The following is a 19,769-nucleotide window of genomic DNA, read 5'->3' as shown; positions in this document are numbered from 1 at the left end:
TAAAACTGATTTTAAAACTTTTGATTCACTGTGCTCCGCACACTAATTCACTGGTTCAGCTTTCAGGCTCCTCTCCTGTGGAACCAGCTCCCAATTCGGATTAGGGAGACAGACACCCTCTCTACTTTTAAGATTAAGCTAAAAACTTTCCTTTTTGAAAAAGCTTATAGTTAGGGCTGGATCAGGTGACCGTGAACCATCCCTTAGTTATGCTGCTATAGACTTAGACTGCTGGGGGGTTCCCATGATGCACCCAGTGTTTCTTTTTATTCACATCTTTTTGCTCTGTATGCACCACTCTGCTTTTAATCAATGGTGATTGATCTCTGCTCTCTTCCACAGCATGTCTTTTTCCTGATTCTCTCCCCTCAGCCCCAACCAGTACTAGCAGAAGACTGCCCCTCCCCGAGCCTGGTTCTGCTGGAGGTTTCTTCCTGTTAAAAGGGAGTTTTCCTTCCCACTGTTGCCAAATGCTTGCTCACAGGGGGTTGTTTTGACCGTTGGGGTTTTTCCGTAATTATTGTATGGCTTTGCCTTACAATATAAAGCACCTTGGGGCAACTGTTTGTTGTGATTTGGCGCTATATAAATAAAATTGATTTGATTTGATGTGATTTGGTTACAGTGAATCAGTGTGTGTGGGGCACAGTGAATCAACTTAGAATATAATGAAAAAACACATGATTATAAAGATTTCTTCAAAATTATTAAATATATGCTGATGCATATACAAACTATAATCCAGCAAGCCAACTATGTAATGTGTGAGTGTCTTATATAGTGATAAAAGTCCTTTAGAAACTATTATAAATACAACTGTCAGAATTTCTGTTCAAACGTGAAAACAGTTGTTTATATACACAAATTATAGAAATAATTCATGGAAAAACAAATGTATAAACTTCAACAAGTAATATTTGTCATCCAGTTGATACTGGGGCTTAGTAAATCACTTTCTAGACTGATTCACTGTGCCCCAGGTACATGTGACACACATGAGTCATGCTATCAAATAGCTGATAGTCTGGAGAAGACATAACACATGCTCATCAGTTGGACCTGGTAGTCTTCTAACGAATAACAATTTTTGGGCCACCTTTCCTCCTTTGTGAGGAATAAATACAAAGACACTGACATCCACAAAATTTACTTTTGATAGGAAAAACTGAATTCACTTGCCACTTAGTTTTACCCTTAATGTATCCAAAAACAAAACACTAATTTATATGGGGGATGTCTTTATGCATAAAAATATAGCGTAACTATATATATATAAAATATATATGTAGTTTTGCAAATATACACTCAACAAAAATATAAACACAACACTTTTGGTTTTGCTCCCATTTTGTATGAGATGAACTCAAAGATCTAAAACTTTTTCCACATACACAATATCACCATTTCCCTCAAATATTGTTCACAAACCAGTCTAAATCTGTGATAGTGAGCACTTCTCCTTTGCTGAGATAATCCATCCCACCTCACAGGTGTGCCATACCAAGATGCTGATTAGACACCATGATTAGTGCACAGGTGTGCCTTAGACTGTCCACAATAAAAGGCCACTCTGAAAGGTGCAGTTTTGTTTTATTGGGGGGGGATACCAGTCAGTATCTGGTGTGACCACCATTTGCCTCATGCAGTGCAACACATCTCCTTCGCATAGAGTTGATCAGGTTGTCAATTGTGGCCTGTGGAATGTTGGTCCACTCCTCTTCAATGGCTGTGCGAAGTTGCTGGATATTGGCAGGAACTGGTACACGCTGTCGTATACGCCGGTCCAGAGCATCCCAAACATGCTCAATGGGTGACATGTCTGGTGAGTATGCTGGCCATGCAAGAACTGGGACATTTTCAGCTTCCAAGAATTGTGTACAGATCCTTGCAACATGGGGCCGTGCATTATCCTGCTGCAACATGAGGTGATGTTCTTGGATGTATGGCACAACAATGGGCCTCAGGATCTCATCATGGTATCTCTGTGCATTCAAAATGCCATCAATAAAATGCACCTGTGTTCTTCATCCATAACAGACGCCTGCCCATACCATAACCCCACCGCCACCATGGGCCACTCGATCCACAACACTGACATCAGAAAACCGCTCACCCACACAACGCCACATACGCTGTCTGCCATCTGACCTGGACAGTGTGAACCGGGATTCATCTGTGAAGAGAACACCTCTCCAACGTGCCAAATGCCAGCGAATGTGAGCATTTGCCCACTCAAGTCGGTTACGAACTGGAGTCAGGTCGAGACCCCGATGAGGACGACGAGCATGCAGATGAGCTTCCCTGAGACGGTTTCTGACAGTTTGTGCAGAAATTCTTTGGTTATGCAAACCGATTGTTTCAGCAGCTGTCCGAGTGGCTGGTCTCAGACGATCTTGGAGGTGAACATGCTGGATGTGGAGGTCCTGGGCTGGTGTGGTTACACGTGGTCTGCGGTTGTGAGGCTGGTTGGATGTACTGCCAAATTCTCTGAAACGCCTTTGGAGACAGCTTATGGTAGAGAAATGAACATTCAATACACAAGCAACAGCTCTGGTTGACATTCCTGCTGTCAGCATGCCAATTGCACGCTCCCTCAAATCTTGCGACATCTGTGGCATTGTGCTGTGTGATAAAACTGCACCTTTCAGAGTGGCCTTTTATTGTGGACAGTCTAAGGCACACCTGTGCACTAATCATGGTGTCTAATCAGCATCTTGATATGGCACACCTGTGAGGTGGGATGGATTATCTCAGCAAAGGAGAAGTGCTCACTATCACAGATTTAGACTGGTTTGTGAACAATATTTGAGGGAAATGGTGATATTGTGTATGTGGAAAAAGTTTTAGATCTTTGAGTTCATCTCATACAAAATGGGAGCAAAACCAAAAGTGTTGCGTTTATATTTTTGTTGAGTGTATATTCTGAGCGCTTGAATCTTTTTATAGTTTCACAGTTTATAGTTTACTTGTGATTGCTCTCAATTTGGAAGCCATCAAATCTAAATTTGAAGGGGATACTTTCTCACGTGAGCGAAAAGGTTGGAAAAAATGCCGTTCCATGTAAATCTCAGTGTTGGTAAATCAGCGAGGGGACTGTCCCGCTTTCCTTTGTGGTTCCTCTTTCTTAATGTGAATGGATGTAGTTGGATGCTCCGCCCCCTCCGTTGTGACGGCAGCCAATGGGAACGCAGCCTGCGCTGTGTTGGAGCGTTACTTCGCCTCAGCGGCTCGGTCGTGTCGGTGGCACGTCTGAACGGCAGTGTTATCCGGCTGCCGCTGCTCAACATTTTGTATTTATTTGTTTGTGTTAACTGACACTTTGCGGCACTGAAAGAAAGGAATTATCCTGTCTGACTAGCGGACAACAGCGGCACGTAGACTGAGGAGACGCGAAGTGAAGAAGCGGACAAGAACAGAGAAATACGGCGAGTTTGGATGGGAGCCGCTAAGCTAACAAGCTAACTGTGTATGCTTGCGGAAACTAGCTAGCCAGCCACTTAGCATGCTGGTTAGCTCAATCGGAGCGAGAAATTCGTTAATCGGAGCGAGTAAACAGCGATAATGACACTTTTACTGTTGTGTGGGTTTAATGAAATATTCCTGGCGGTGTCGGCGATGTTATGTGCAGAATGATTACAGCTTCACCGCCCTAATATTTAGTAAGTGGACAACTGTAAACTGTCCGGGCAACAAGTTTGCTCCAACTTTCCAGCTCCGTTTGTGTGATGTTATGTTCGGATCCGGCTCCCTGGGTGTGAATAGATCCAGGAAAAGCTAAAGTTAGACTGACACTTTTCATGTTCAGGCTCTCTGGCACTGTGTTCTGTATCACAAGCCGTTTATTCGCTCCACGTATTAAATAGGAGAGGAGGTGGATGATCATTTTAAATCGCCCACATGCGTTGGATCAGGTCCTGGACTTGTGAAAGGCATCTGAAGCAGAAGGTGGGAGACGTGAAACCCTTGCAGCTCGGGGGAAGATGGCGGAGCGTTCCCGTAGGAGGTGGTGAAACCAAAACTTGCTGGCTTCTTGGATTTATCGCCCGGCGCCTGAGCTCAGACTATAGGACACATGCAGGCCAAAAAAAGGTACTTAATCCTGTTTTTCGCCGGTGCGTGTCTCGTTCTTTTGTTCTGTTTCGGTGGAATACAAGTCCCGCTTTCCAGACGGGGTCCCAGCCGGCGTAATGACCGACGCCTCGCCGGGTATCACCCCGGGCCGCGGTGGCGTCGCCTCCCTGGTTCTCTGCAATCTTTTAGCTCCGGAGAGCAAGTCGAGATCGACGATCGCCACGAACACATATCTCCCAGGCAAAAACGGGACGCAAACCTGGGTGTTTACACTGGACAACGATGCAGAATGGAGTCCTGCTTTGATTTCTCCCTGTGCCAGAGGAACGGATTTAAAGTTTACCTCTACCCCCAGCAGAAAGGGGAGAAGATGTCAGAGAGTTATCAGAACATCTTGTCCTCTATAGAAGGGTCCAGGTTCTACACACACGACCCGGGACAGGCTTGTCTGTTTGTCCTGAGTTTGGACACGGTGGATCGAGACCAGCTTTCACCTCAGTATGTACACAACCTGAGAGCAAAAATTCAGAGCCTTCCTCTGTGGAATGAAGGGAGGAACCACATCATCTTCAATTTGTACTCAGGCACCTGGCCGGACTACACAGAAGACCTTGGCTTTGACATCGGCCTGTCCATTTTGGCCAAGGCTAGCATTAGTACTGAGAACTTTCGGCCTAACTTTGATGTCTCCATTCCTCTTTTCTCGAAAGACCACCCTAGGACAGGAGGGGATAGGGGCTACCTAAAACATAACACCATCCCTCCCTATAGGAAATACATGCTCGTTTTCAAGGGGAAAAGATACTTAACTGGAATAGGTTCAGACACTAGGAACGCTTTATATCATGTCCATAATGCAGAGGATGTGGTTCTTCTCACCACCTGTAAGCATGGAAAGGACTGGCAGAAGCACAAGGATGCACGCTGTGACAAAGATAACGCAGAGTATGACAAGTGAGTAAATACTAATTGGTTAGACCATTGGTCAGGGGTGGGACGAAGTCACTGTCAAGTCATTCTCAAATCATGAATCTGCAAGTCCCAAGTCAAGTCTCAAGTTAGCTTGCAAACAATTGGTGGTCATTATGACTTGGGACTTGCTGATTCATGACTTGAGAGTGACTTGATGGTGACTTTGTCCCACCTCTGCCATCAGTATTTCTCAGACCCTTTCACACACTGCTACATATCTACTGTATGTATTTGTGAAAGAAAAACAAATGGTTTGCACCTTTCTCCTGTTCCGACTGCACATGCTTGTTAGCAGAGGTCAAGCAGTCAGAGTTGAGCGTTTCTGCTTCAGTTCTTTCTACGCGTCAGATTATTGTCTATTTTGCTTAGTAAGTTTTGTTCCTTTTTGCTATTATTTCTGGTGACATGGTAAAATCCATCATTGTAATGTAGATATTTATGTTGGGAATGAGGTCGATTGTACTTGAGAGATAACATGAATTATAAACTCTACGTACAATCTGACAAGCAGGCAAATTTCCCAAATAACCCCACCAAACTACCCCAAGAATGTTATTCAGCTTTTATCGAATGAACTACCTAGTAATGAGGTAAAAACATCAGATTTTTTTAAAATAAAAAAATACTAATCATAAATAATACAGTTCTTATCCCCAGTTAATTTCTGTTAAAAGTTTTGATTCCTGTCAAAGGGATTTAAAAAGATTTATGGGTCTCAATTTGGTGTCATTTGGCTGAAATGGCACTTTACAGTAAATTGAATCAGTTTAGGAAAATCGAGGAAAATGAAATTTCATGAAATTTGTATGGTAAGTCCTTTCAGCTGCTCCCTTGTTTGCACTCTGGGTCACCACAGCAGCTCCAAGGTGAGTCTGCATGTTGATTTGGCACAAGTTTTACAGCTGATGTCCTTCCTGACCCAACTCCACATTACATGGAGAAATGTGGCAGGGGTGGGGTTTGAACCAGGAACTTTCCACACTGAAACCAAGCACACTAACCACTTGGCCCACCGCCCCTGCCTTATTTCATGAAATTCATATAATTGTCTTATAAAATAATTACATATTCATACAATTTAATTACAATCACAGGAAATCAGAGATAGGAGTACAACCCCTGGCAAAAATTCATTCAGTTCATTCAGTTGTTTAATTTTGTACAAAAAAAGCAGATCACAAACATGACACAAAACTAAAGTCATTTCAAATGGCAACTTTCTGGCTTTAAGAAACACTGTAAGAAATCAAGAAAAAAAGATTGTGACAGTCAGTAACGGTTACTTTTTTAGACCAAGCAGAGGAAAAAAATATGGAATCACTCAATTCTGAGGAATAAATTATGGAATCACCCTGTAAATTTTCATCCCCCAAACTAACACCTGCATCAAATCAGATCTGCTCGTTGACATTGACCCTATGTGTCTTTTTGCAAGGAATGTTTTCACAGTTTTTGCTCTATGGCACAGTTTTTGCTCTATGGCAAGATGCATTATCATCTTGAAAAATTAATCATCCCCAAACATCCTTTCAATTGTCCAAAATATCAACGTAAACTTGTGCATTTATTGATGATGTAATGACAGCCATCTCCCCAGTGCCTTTACCTGACATGCAGCCCCATATCATCAATGACTGTGGAAATTTACATGTTCTCTTCAGGCAGTCATCTTTATAAATCTCATTGGAACGGCACCAAACAAAAGTTCCAGCATCATCACCTTGCCCAATGCAGATTCGAGATTCATCACTGAATATGACTTTCATCCAGTCATCCACAGTCCACGATTGCTTTTCCTTAGCCCATTGTAACCTTGTTTTTTTTCTGTTTAGGTGTTAATGATGGCTTTTGTTTAGCTTTTCTGTATGTAAATCCCATTTCCTTTAGGTGGTTTCTTACAGTTCGGTCACAGACGTTGACTCCAGTTTCCTCCCATTCGTTCCTCATTTGTTTTGTTGTGCATTTTTCAATTTTTGAGACATATTGCTTTAAGTTTTCTGTCTTGACGCTTTGATGTCTTCCTTGGTCTACCAGTATGTTTGCCTTTAACAGCCTTCCCATGTTGTTTGTATTTGGTCCGGAGTTTAGACACAGCTGACTGTGAACAACCAACATCTTTTGCAACATTGCGTGATGATCCTCTTTTAAGAGTTTGATAATCCTCTCCTTTGTTTCAATTGACATCTCTCGTGTTGGAGCCATGATTCATGTCAGTCCACTTGGTGCAACAGCTCTCCAAGGTGTGATCACTCCTTTTTAGATGCAGACTAACGAGCAGATCTGATATGATGCAGGTGTTAGTTTTGGGGATGAAAATTTACAGGGTGATTCCATAATTTTTTCCTCAGAATTGAGTGATTCCATATTTTTTTCCTCTGCTTGGTCTAAAAAAGTAACCATTACTGACTGCCACAATCTTTTTTTCTTGATTTCTTATAGTGTTTCTTAAAGCCAGAAAGTTGCCATTTGAAATGACTTTAGTTTTGTGTCATGTCTGTGATCTGCTTTTTTTCTACAAAATTAAACAACTGAATGAACATCCTCCGAGGCCGGTGATTCCATAATTTTTGCCAGGGGTTGTATATCCCCTAGGCTACTGCTAAAGGTCTGGACCCAGACTCAGCACAGTTGCTGCTTTGTCATTGCCCGTAATGCAAGGCATTGCAATGGTACATGCATGCACAGTTGTTGGAAGCATTCCAGTTTGTGTTTCACTCGACGTGGACTTAGGTTTTCAGTAGAAGTCTTTCAGGGCTATGGCTGTCTTAAGGTTGTCATGCCTTTAGGGAACTGACAGCAAGGAAAATTTCAACTGTCAGTAGCTTTTGTTCTGTGCATTTTCACTTGAATACTCAAGTAAAGAACACATAACTTGGAGTAAAGTGCAAATTGCCACTGAAACTCTCCTGATAATTTTGCACGCACGCACCATTACATTAGTGGTATGTTGTGTTTTTGGTAATAAAAGACCAAATACCAGCTGTCGTTCCAACAGACCAGAAGGCTGATGATTAACCATGGCTCCCTCCAAAATCATATTATTGTTTGATTTTGGACTGTTTGTCTGCCTGGATGGTTGCCACCTAGGACCCAAGGCTGTTCAGTGGTGTGGTGGATGCAGCGTAGTGCAGCACCAATGCATGCTTCCATAGAATTATCATATTTGCATTTGCCATAAGTGACATGGATGTCAAGAAGTAAAACCTGTTGGTCTTTTCTTATTCCTCTGTGGTTATTATGTATCATTTTCATTGGTTGCCTCTTTTTTAAATACAAGTCTGTTTATATTCTGAAGTTTTAGGTACATCTTTTATTATTTTACTTATAATAAAAGGTTGTGTAAAGCAGGTCTAATCGCCTGTGATTATTTACTTTAATAACACTTCTCTTGATTTTTACCAAATTACACCTCATAAGGAATGCGTGATTTGCTCTTGTCAGCTGGAAGGAATACTGTTCTTGCCCTCAGCATCCTCAATTTTCTGCATGACACCATGAGTTCTCAAAACAAAGACCAACACAGTGTGCCAGTGTGTATTGTAATGCTCGTGTGACATTTGGAGAAAGTAGATGGATTTGTTTACCAACAGCTTGCATGTGCAGAAAGTCGCATTATATCCAAAAAAAAAATTGTCTAAGCTGCCAGCGCTGCTGGAGGCATTATTAATCTAAAAAATTTGCTCTTCAGTCGTCACCCAGTCTTGCAATTCATTCAAACCGTTTTCTGTGCCCAGTTTTGATGAGCAGGCCGGTGTCTGTCACCATGTTTTGGCCAGTGGGATTCAGTTCTTCCCTCCCAGACTGGGATGTGTTGTTCCTGTTGACTGTATGGCACTCTGTGTTTGACTGTGGCTTTTTGGAGTGGATTAATGTGGACAAAGAACTGGTGCCAGTAAGGGGAAGCCACTCTGGCCCATGTTTGCTCAGTCATTTCCCACACAAACCCAACTACATCAGCCAGGAATGCCCTGGCCCCAACCCATGTCGTGCATGACCCCTACATTATTTTGCACCCTGCTGTGGTTTGAATGACCCACATGTCATCCCTTTGCTGTGTTGTTATGGTGCATTTGGTTCTTGTTATGGATCATTTCACTTCATGCTACAGGCATGTATTAGGAAACCTGCATACATTATGGATCCTTGGACTGAAAATCAGCTGAATTGTTACCAGACAGACAGACATACATACATACATAACTACGCCATCATTACATTCAGTTTGAGGAATATTTGTAATGTGTGTTCGGATTATCTGCTCTGTGTTGTCAAATGTGATGAACCTTAGAGCTAGTTGGCTGAGATCACACCTGTCCTCACAGTACAGGCCTAAAGAAAACCATTTAAATACAAATTGTAACATTTTTTATGTCCATATCAGCTAGGAATAGCTACTTTTCTCCTTTCACTTTACCATAATTTTTTGTTGAGTTGAATCCAGTAAGCAGTGTGATGCTGTACACAAGGTTTGTTGTATCCTTCACCAAGAACAGGCAACAAAATGTGTATTTGAAATGGTGAATTTCCACTTTGACCCTGAGCTGGAATGAGTGGGTTTAGAAAATGGATGATTTCCAGTTTGCTAATTCTTTCAACTTTGCTTAACTAATGAAGAGCCATAGGTGTTATTTAGGGATGCACCAAATCCACATTTTCTTTAACTTCCGATCCCGATCCCTGAATTTGGATATCTGCCAATACCGATACTATTCCCATACCAGAGCTCTGCTTGCATTAGTATTATTATTATCATTATTGTTGATTTTATATGAGGACATTTTGTATCCCCTGTTATACAGCTTCATGATGACGTGGTATAGAGAAGGATTTTCTTAAAAAGAAGACCTGAAAGTTTAGCTACAATTTGCCAAGAGCTACATCTAAGATGAAAGCCTAGATTTGATGTTTTGGTATTTATTGTTGGGTCAGTGGCTGAGGTTTCATCTCTTGAACACCAGATGGCACACCCGCTACAACTCCATGAAGCGTTTTCAGGATGGTCACAAAGCACATTTCCTCATTTCCAAAACGCAACAAGAAACCACCAAAATAAATAAATAAATAAAAGTATTTAATTTACTCATATTTGAAGTCAGTCTGGGTAAATTGTCGTACCCTGGCTGATTTTGTCTTTCTGCTCCCAGTCAAAGAATTGCTTGCGTTATTTAATGTGGCGCTTTCTCAAATGTTTGGTTCACGTTGCAACAGAGCATCTGCCTCTCGGTACAACGGGGCTTTGCAAACATTGCACGTTGCTGTCTTGGCTTTGCGGTGTTCAGCAGACATGTCAGCAACAGAACTCCTCAATGCTTGCCTGTTAGCTGGCCGCTAACAGACTTCTCAAACAGAGGCGTCTCACATTACAGCACTCCTCTTCTTAAGCCCCTTTCACACCGGGGGTGCTCCCAGTTGCGCCGTGCGTCATTATGATGACGCTGCGTGGAAGCAACTCAGTGCCGAGATGATGCAGCTCGGCGCCACAACAGCGCGAGGGGCGCAAAGGAGGAAGCAAAAAAAAAAATTAAACCTGTTAAAATTTTTTTGGCGTCCTGTGCTCGACGCAGAAAGGAAGTGGTTCCAGCGCAAGTCAGGGCAAAGAGGCGTAACTCGGGGCAAAGAGGCGTTGGCGTGACTCGGAAGCCAATTTATGATTCCTGCTATGTTCCATTGTTCCCGCAGTATAAATCATGCAGGATTGTTTTTATACTGTGTACTTAATGCAGTAAAAACTACATGCTGAAAAAAAAAAGACCACAGAAAAAAATGCTGATTGCAGCTCAGCTCCTTCTCTGTGTGGAGCTGTCTCGTGAAGAGACACAGTGAGAAGCAGCTGCAGCTTCTTCTCTCACAAATGTGTTTAAATAAAATCCGTAAGTCCTGCTCACAGACTGATTGCCAGAAATATCCAGTAAAAAGTCTGGACATCTCTAGTCCATTCATGGACGTTCATCCACGCACGCACATGTGAACAATTAAAAGAAAAAAAAAGTCTGGCTGCAGGCATTAGTTCCTTGTTCTCTGCTCAAACTCTCACATCACAGTTAAAAAAAGGACATAAGTCCTGAGACAGGACATGTCAACATCAAGTAGAACTCCAGACATCTCCACATTTGCTTATGGATGGTTCGCTGCTCGCGCGTGCGTGCCTGCGCATCTCGCAGTTAAAGCAGGAAAGATAAACAATAACAGTACTCAGAGCACAGCCCTGCAGCTCTGCACAAGAACAAATATAAAGTAGAAGAGAAGTCAAAGAGTGCACAGTCTGTCTGCAGCCAAACTGTGCACTCTGACTTCTCTGTGCAGAGAACCTGCAGGCTGCATTCTCACCTCCTCTCTGCACCCTACTGCGTGCACCTGACGCCAATATTCCTGCGTCGTCATGACACCACAGGAAGCAACTGGGAGCAGCCCCGGTGTGAAAGGGGCTTTAGTGAGAGACACACCTCAGTTCAGAAACCCCCCTCCCCTCCGCACACTCTGCAGGAAACAGAGTAGCAAATTAGCACTTGTGGTTCACAGACATTTCACAGAGTTTTCCTGGATTGGAAAACTCCGCTGGTTGTATCAGAAATTTCCGATCTGTGAATTATGTTGGCATTGGAAGCCGATACTGATATTGGATTGGATCTGCCCCATCCCTACTGTCATTCCCACCCAAACCTACAGAATTATCATATGCAGTGCATTCACTGTGTCTGAAATTTAAAAAGGAAAACAAAAAGCCCCTGCCAAATCTTCACAAACATAAATACGCAAGCACTTTCTAATTTTTAAAAATGCACAAGTGATTAGGGCTGCAGCTATAGTATATTTTTGAAAGAGTATTCTAGTAATTTTTTAATCAAGTAATCAGATGAAAATTACTTTTTCATTTTTAAACAACATCAATGGTCCAGGGCTCTCCCTAAGCAGTGGCACAATATCACCTCGCGATAACGCAGATCGTCAAATTTAGTGTATCCCTTTCTGTTTTCCTGGGTAATTATTTATTTTTCCTGTCTTTACAAGTTTTGGATCTTTCCCGGTGTCAGGAGCTCAGCACTCCCCTCATACCGGACCGTAAGTGCAGGCGGTCATTGTAATCCTCAGTCAGTGAACGTCAGCACAGCCTGTGAAAAAGTGGGCTCCAGAGTGCAGCTTTTACACAAAAGCCACACTGATAAATCGGCTCTGCACCCTGTCGATGAAAACACTGATCAAATCCGAACAAAGGCGGATTTTGAATAAACTTGATTGACTTAAAGTGCAGGTAGAATGGAGAGCAGCCAGCGGACCAAACTGTGTGTTTTTAAAGACTAGAAAAACACACTGCTTCATTTTAAATGCGCAGTAAGTCTATTTCAGATGATCAACATGGACCCTCTTTCTCTTAAAAGGCTCTGTCACATTGGAAAGCTGTAGCTTTTGGTGCTATATTGATTAGCTTTTACACGGCTTACGCACATGCTCTCGTCTTCTTTTTTTCTGTGGACGTTACAACGCCACGCACAGCCCTGGCATTTGTACTACAACGTTAAACGGAGCTTCGCGGCACAGAATTTGCCTCAAACATTTTTGTAATCGAATTATTCGAGTTACTTGACCAATCGTTTCAGCCCTATAAGTGATAAAAGGATGTAATATCTTTTACGTGGTCTACTACGATTAAAAAAAAACATTTAAAATATCACAGAAGCACCTTCCAGGAGGAACTGAAGCATACCTGTATAAGTTACTCATAATTTAAAAACAAAAAGATGAATAGCTTAGTTAAACTCAATCAAAGAAACATTTAGCAGTCTATGTATAATGCAGGGATTTCCAACCCTGTTCTGTAGAGCAGCTTCCCTACATGTTTTCAGTCTCCCTCCCACAGCTAATTAGTTAACTCAGGTGTGTACAACCAGTCGAGAGCTGGGAAACTCCAGACTTAAGAGCAGGTCGACATGGAAAATATTCAGGGCAGGTGTTCTCCGGGAACAGGGCTGGAGAGCGCTGGTGAAATGCAACGGAAGCTTCAGTAGAGGTTTTGAGCCATGTGTATATATAGAACAGCATCACTTACAGTGCAGTTTATATGGGAAGGAATCATTAATTTAGGAATAAATTTAGGAATAAATTGGACAATGCATTTATAAGTTATAGTAAAAGAAAAGCATCATGGACACATCCACACACAGCGCCAGTCTCACAGTCCCTGTCACAAGGATCAGACAACAGGATTAAAAAAAAAAGAGACTGTACTTAATCAGGTTGTTGCAAACATTGTGTTCTTGACTGAACATCTGACTGTGTTTGTGTTGTCAATCATGCATCCACAAAGCAAAATATGTTTCTCAATACCATTCTTAAAACCCATCTGTCTGCTCACTCGCTTTCTCTTTCAGCTCTTGTCTCCATGCTCGCTGCCAAGCGCTGTCAGGGTGATTTCACACATTGAGATGGGTGGCATCCGAGCCGTAACCCAAAGGAAGCAAATAATCCTGCTGTCTGTTCTATTCGGGTATCTAACGAGAGTCGAGACCATGTCAGCTAATTGCAGGGTTGTTCAGGAGTTGTGGCCGAGTACATTGTCTGTAAATCACACCACTCTTATGCAACAAGTTTTGACTTGATCCCCACTCTAGAATTCTGATCCAACAAAAACATTTTATTGATTTTTAAACTGTACTTACCCCCCCCAAGTCTGTGAGTCTGCAGATCTACTGCAGTGTTGTCAGAAACGGCTAATGGTTTCCAGTCCACAGGCTTTTCAAAACACACCTTCAACTCGTAAAAATAAAATTCCCCCACAGTTTTTAAGTCATGCTGCATAGGATCATTTTCTGATCAGCCCCTCTTAAAAAAAAAAAAAGACAAATACTACAAGTACATATTTGTTATACCGTATTAAACTGATATGAATGGTAACCAGGGATCGAAATAGTAAGTGCATGTACTAGTTTGTGCACGTATTATTCGAGCGGTGCACGTAATTTTATACTGCACTAGCACTGGTGCAAGTAACTTTATCCAAGTTTTATCAACTACAACCCTTGGCAATAATTATGGAATCACTGGCCTCGGAGGATGTTCATTCAGTTGTTTAATTTTGTAGAAAAAAGTAGATCACAGACATGACACAAAACTAAAGTCATTTCAAATGGCAACTTTCTGGCTTTAAGAAACACTATAAGAAATCAGGAAAAATAATTGTGGCAGTCGGTAACGGTTACTTTTTTTAGACCAAGCAGAGGGAAAAAAATATGGACTCACTCAGTTCTGAGGAATAAAATATGGAATCACCCTGTAAATTTTCATCCCCAAAACTAACACCTGCATCAGATCAGATCTGCTCGTTAGTCTGCATCTAAAAAGGAGTGATCACACCTTGGAGAGCTGTTGCACCAAGTGGACTGACATGAATCATGGCTCCAACACGAGAGATGTCAGTTGAAACAAAGGAGAGGATTATCAAACTCTTAAAAGAGGGTAAATCATCACGCAGTGTTGCAAAAGATGTTGGTTGTTCATAGTCAGCTGTGTCTAAACTCTGGACCAAATACAAACAACATGGGAAGGTTGTTAAAGGCAAATATACTGGTAGACCAAGGAAGACGTCAAAGCGTCAAGACAGAAAACTTAAAGCAATATGTCTCAAAAATCGAAAATGCACAACAAAACAAATGAGGAACGAATGGGAGGAAACTGGAGTCAACTTCTGTGACCGAACTGTAAGAAACCACCTAAAGGAAATGGGATTTACATACAGAAAAGCTAAACGAAAGCCATCATTAACACCTAAACAGAAAAAAACAAGGTTACAATGGGCTAAGGAAAAACAATCATGGACTGTGGATGACTGGATGAAAGTCATATTCAGTGATGAATCTCGAATCTGCATTGGGCAAGGTGATGATGCTGGAACTTTTGTTTGGTGCCGTTCCAGTGAGATTTATAAAGATGACTGCCTGAAGAGAACATGTAAATTTCCATAGTCATTCATGATATGGGGCTGCATGTCAGGTAAAGGCACTGGGGAGATGGCTGTCATTACATCATCAATAAATGCACAAGTTTACGTTGATATTTTGGACACTTTTCTTATCCCATCAATTGAAAGGATATTTGGGGATGATATCATTTTTCAAGATGATAATGCATTTTGCCATAGAGCAAAAACTGTGAAAACATTCCTTGCAAAAAGACACATAGGGTCAATGTCATGGCCTGCAAATAGTCCGGATCTTAATCCAGTTGAAAATCTTTGGTGGAAGTTGAAGAAAATGGTCCATGACAAGGCTCCAACCTGCAAAGCTGATCTGGCAACAGCAGTCAGAGACAGTTGGAGCCAGATTGATGAAGAGTACTGTTTGTCACTCATTAAGTCCATGCCTCAGCGACTGCAAGCAGTTATAAAAGCCAGAGGTGGTGCAACAAAATACTAGTGATGTGTTGGAGCATTCTTTTGTTTTTCATGATTCCATAATTTTTTCCTCAGAATTGAGTGATTCCATATTTTTTTTCCCTCTGCTTGGTCTAAAAAAGTAACCGTTACTGACTGCCACAATTTTTTTCCTGATTTCTTATAGTGTTTCTTAAAGCCAGAAAGTTGCCATTTGAAATGACTTTAGCTTTGTGTCATGGCTGTGATCTGCTTTTTTTCTACAAAATTAAACAACTGAATGAACATCCTCTGAGGCCGGTGATTCCATAATTTTTGCCAGGGGTTGTATAAGCGCCAGTAAAATGAACCAATAAAGGAATAAATAAGGAAAAAACAATTTCCAGTGTGTTGTCTTCGTCTTCTCTGCGTTTTATGACTCAGACACATGGAGCGAGTTGCTGTGCTCCATTTGTTGTGTTCGCGCGCGCACATGTAAACAAAGAAAAGAAAAAAAAACTGGCTGCAGGACCACTCTCTCTCTGCCCTCAAACTCTGTCATCATTGTGTTATAAACCAGTCACCATTTTTTTTATTATATATCTGTGTAGTTAATAAAATTATCTTCACGGACGATTAGTTCACGCGCGCACATGAAAAAAAAACTGGCAGCTGCTGCGGTTCCTTTACGGAACCGGGAGAGGTCATTTAAAGTGATATTTTTTCTGGCCATGATAATTTGTGCGCACGTTTTCCTTGAATTGATCCCACGAATTAATAAAACGAGCGCACAATATCGTAAAACGAGCGCACAATATCGTAAAACGAGCGCACAATATAAAATGTGCACACAGTATAATGAGTGCACATTCTCTCCACATGCAAAACATTTTGCGATGGCACTTCCAGGGCTCCGTAGTTCCTCTCTCTCTCTCTCTCTCCCCTGAAACTCTATCATAATTGTTATAAACCAGTCACCATTTGTTTTATTACACATCTGTAAGTAAGTAGTGTAGTTAATAAATAAAAGAATCTTCACGGACGATTCGCTCGAGCGCGCACGTAAAGAAAAAAAAACTATCCTGCCGCTGCTGCTGCTCTCCCCTCAAACTCTCCCCAGAGAGGAAGAGTCTGACACATCAGAGGAGGAGTTTTAAGGTTGATGTAAGACTGGCTTTTGGTTGTGCAAGTAACTTTTTTTGGTGCAAGTAATTTTTTTGTTACTAGCACGAGTGCAAGTAGGTTAAAAATGTATTTCAACCCCTGGTAACACTGAATGAAAATAGCCTTTATGCACTCGGCCTAACTTTGAAAATAGCCTCCCCTGCACTCACACATTGAATTCATTGCAACTTTACTTGTCACCCTGACATGAAATCTGTATTTCATACTATTATGTCAACTTTGCATTTAAGCAGTAGTTCACGTACATGTTGAGCCACGAAGGACGACTCCAGTTGATTTCTGAGTTGTCTGTTTTTCAGTGGCAAGTTGGGTGGTGTTTAGCTTTTTGAATGAAATTCAAATGTTTGGCATTATGCCTGATGGGTCTGATTCATCAGTCTCCAAATACTGAACTATTTTACAGTTAATTGTGCCCTCTATCATGACTTGGCTCTCAGCAGTGCTTTACTTTCCAAGAGGTCAGACTAGTAAGAGGAACGGAAGGACAGCATTCAAGAAAGTCAGTTACCAAGGAGATCTGTACTTATTGTAGGGCTATAATTCAGTTGTGTGTCCTTTTTTATTGCAGACTGTCTCTGGGGTGCACTGCACTGTAACTAATACACAAGCTCCTTGTAGTATCCTGCAGTCTGAAGAAAAATGTAACCAGAGCAAGTACTTAAAACATCTGTTTTAGGTTTTGGAACTCAGACCACCAGATTTGGGGCCTGGATAAGACTCTGGTTAATAGCCAGTTTTTTAAGTGTATTACAGTTCTAGAAATGATTTGATTATCCTTAGTTTTGGGGCAGCAACTCTTGTTCTTATTCTTGACAAATGATGTTTATTTCACAATTAGAATAATTTGATAAAACCTTATTGAAAATAACGGGTACATTAGTCAAACAAAAATCGAGCCAGCTACAATTTTTTTTTGTTTTTGTTTTTTTTGTTTTTTTTTTGTTTTTTGCAGAAAAATTATTGTCAGTAACAACTTATCAGACCAAATCTGTGGTGTGGTGTATTCCATGTCTGTGCTATCCACATCTGAATCTGGTATAGTTCACTGAGGCAGTATTTGGTCATGTTTTGTGTAGGGTTGGGAACTGATAAGATTTTATCAATACCGTTGCCTGATGAATTCTGCTAATTGATCTGATTCTTGAGTGAAGCTTTTAACGCTGCTACCCCCGTGTATTCAAATTCAGCTAAATGTTCAAAGGTCAGTGTGAGACCCACAGGACTGGTCACACCAGCAATTCTAAAATGAAAGCTTTGGAACAGATTTGCATTTCATAATAACAATGATGAAAGTTTGGTCAAGTCTGGCTTAGGGATGGGTATCGAGAACCAGTTCCTTTTGAGTATCGTTAAGAAATGAGTCGATCCACCGACATCAATAAGCTTTGTGCTTAACGATTCTGTTATTGGTCCTTCAGAGTGACCGTTGTTTTGGGGGGTGTTTGTCAGGAAAATGATCATTTCTCTACATTGATTACAGACCCTGCAGCGGGTCCGTGATCAACTTTTCTGCAGCGCGGCTTTGCTCTGAACCTTGAACCAATTGAAGCAGTGGTTCGCAGATCGAAGCAATGCTTCGATCTGTTGCTTCATTTATACTTTCTTTCTTTCGCTTAATTTTCCCCCGCTAAAACCCTAAAGAGCATACGTCTGTGAGTATTATTTACCTTTTCTATGTTAAACCGACCTGTTATGGTCTTCTGAAACAGTTGATAGATGTATTTTATAACTTAAAAACGGGAGCGATGCTAACGCGTTAGCATGTCTATGGCATTTTCATTGTTAAGTTAGCATTATGCATTTGCAGCTCTCATCACGTTCGGATGCATTTGTTTTCAAATTATATTTCTTAAATTTATTTTTGTTTATATATTAATAATCTAATGCTTATTATATACAATTTTAGTGAAAGAGACAAAAAGAACCTGAATAGAAACACAACAGAAAATATAAAAGCAACTAACAATGAACATACATACATAAATAAATAAATAAATACATACAGAAATAAATGTTTCCTGTGAACACCTAGTGACTCTGACACCTCCATTTCATCCCTGTCTTACTTAAGTTTAATGACAGTTTGTTTCAGTCAAACCATATTTTCAATGTGTTAATTTCTTCAGTGATTTCCTCCTGAACTATCTGCCAAACTAGAAAACTGCTGCATGCTAATAAGAGCAGAATACTACTGGAATGAATTTAAATAAGGAAAGTTGTTTTGTTTTTTCTTACCTAAATGGATGCTGCACTCACTCCAGTTTACAAGGTCTATTAGAAAAGAAACCAACCTTTTTATTTTTTCAAAAACTATATGGATTTGAATCACGTGTGATTGTGTCAGACAAGCTTGAACCCTCGTGCGCATGCGTGAGTTTTTTCATGCCTGTCGGTTGCGTCAGTCGCCTGTGGGCAGGCTTTGAGTGAGCACTGGTCCACCCCCCTCGTCGGAATTCCTTTGTCTGACTTCTTCCTGAGAGACTGGCGCTTTGCTTGATAAAAATTTTTTCTGAAACTGTAAGGCACATCCAAGTGGACACCATTCGAGAAATTCAGACGGTTTTCGGTGAAAATTTTAACGGCTGATGAGAGATTATGGAGTGTTACTGTCGCTTTAAGGACTGCCCACGGAGCCGGACGGCGCGCTGGGCCCTTAGCCGCCGTCGTCAGCCCGTTTCGAGCTGAAAACTTCCAAATTTAAGCCTCTGTTGACCCAGGACGTCGTGAGAGAACAGAGAAGTTTCAGAAGAGCTCGGGATCAGCAGTTTATCCGGACATTCCACTGTTAAAGGAGATTTTGTAATGAAAGACGTGTGGACGGATTCCCATGTCGGCACCCAAACGCTCATCGTGCGGCGCCACAGAAAAACACCTCCGTTGGAAGCATTACAGGACAAGTTTGAACATGTCCAGCTGTTAAACAATTTGTCGGATACTCACTCGACTGAAAGCCATCGAAAACCTCCTGAATCTTACAAATGGTTATCAACACGGAGGTGTTTTCTTTCTTGCAACAAAACAGGAGATCCAGTTAGTCACTTTAATCTGCACAAAAGTGACTCATGATTGACATATTTTAATGGCTTTGAGAGAGGTTAAGAAGCGGATTCGCCGCTTCTGAAGAGGAGCGAAACAATGAACCAACGAAGCAGCAGATTGAAGCACTGCTTTATTGGTTCAAGGTTCAAAGCAAAGCCGC

The 19,769-nt window shown here is 41.4% G+C and overlaps 1 protein-coding gene across 1 annotated transcript in view; it reads left to right on the top strand.

The window, feature by feature from the left end:
- The first annotated feature begins 3,239 nt into the window (after positions 1–3,239).
- LOC117514735 (exostosin-1b-like) overlaps positions 3,240–19,769 on the top strand; it is an 89,805-nt gene continuing 73,275 nt past the window's right edge. Inside the window, exon 1 of the mRNA XM_034175295.1 lies at positions 3,240–5,025. Within this exon, the coding sequence (XP_034031186.1) occupies positions 4,073–5,025 (953 nt within the window). The 5' untranslated portion in view covers positions 3,240–4,072. The remainder of the gene's footprint in view (positions 5,026–19,769) is intronic.

The sequence above is a fragment of the Thalassophryne amazonica genome, chromosome 7 (assembly GCF_902500255.1).
Source record: "Thalassophryne amazonica chromosome 7, fThaAma1.1, whole genome shotgun sequence".
Taxonomy (NCBI): Eukaryota; Metazoa; Chordata; class Actinopteri; order Batrachoidiformes; family Batrachoididae; genus Thalassophryne; species Thalassophryne amazonica.
The sequence above is the reverse complement of the archived record's forward strand: the minus strand, read 5'-3'. Positions and strand labels throughout refer to the sequence as shown.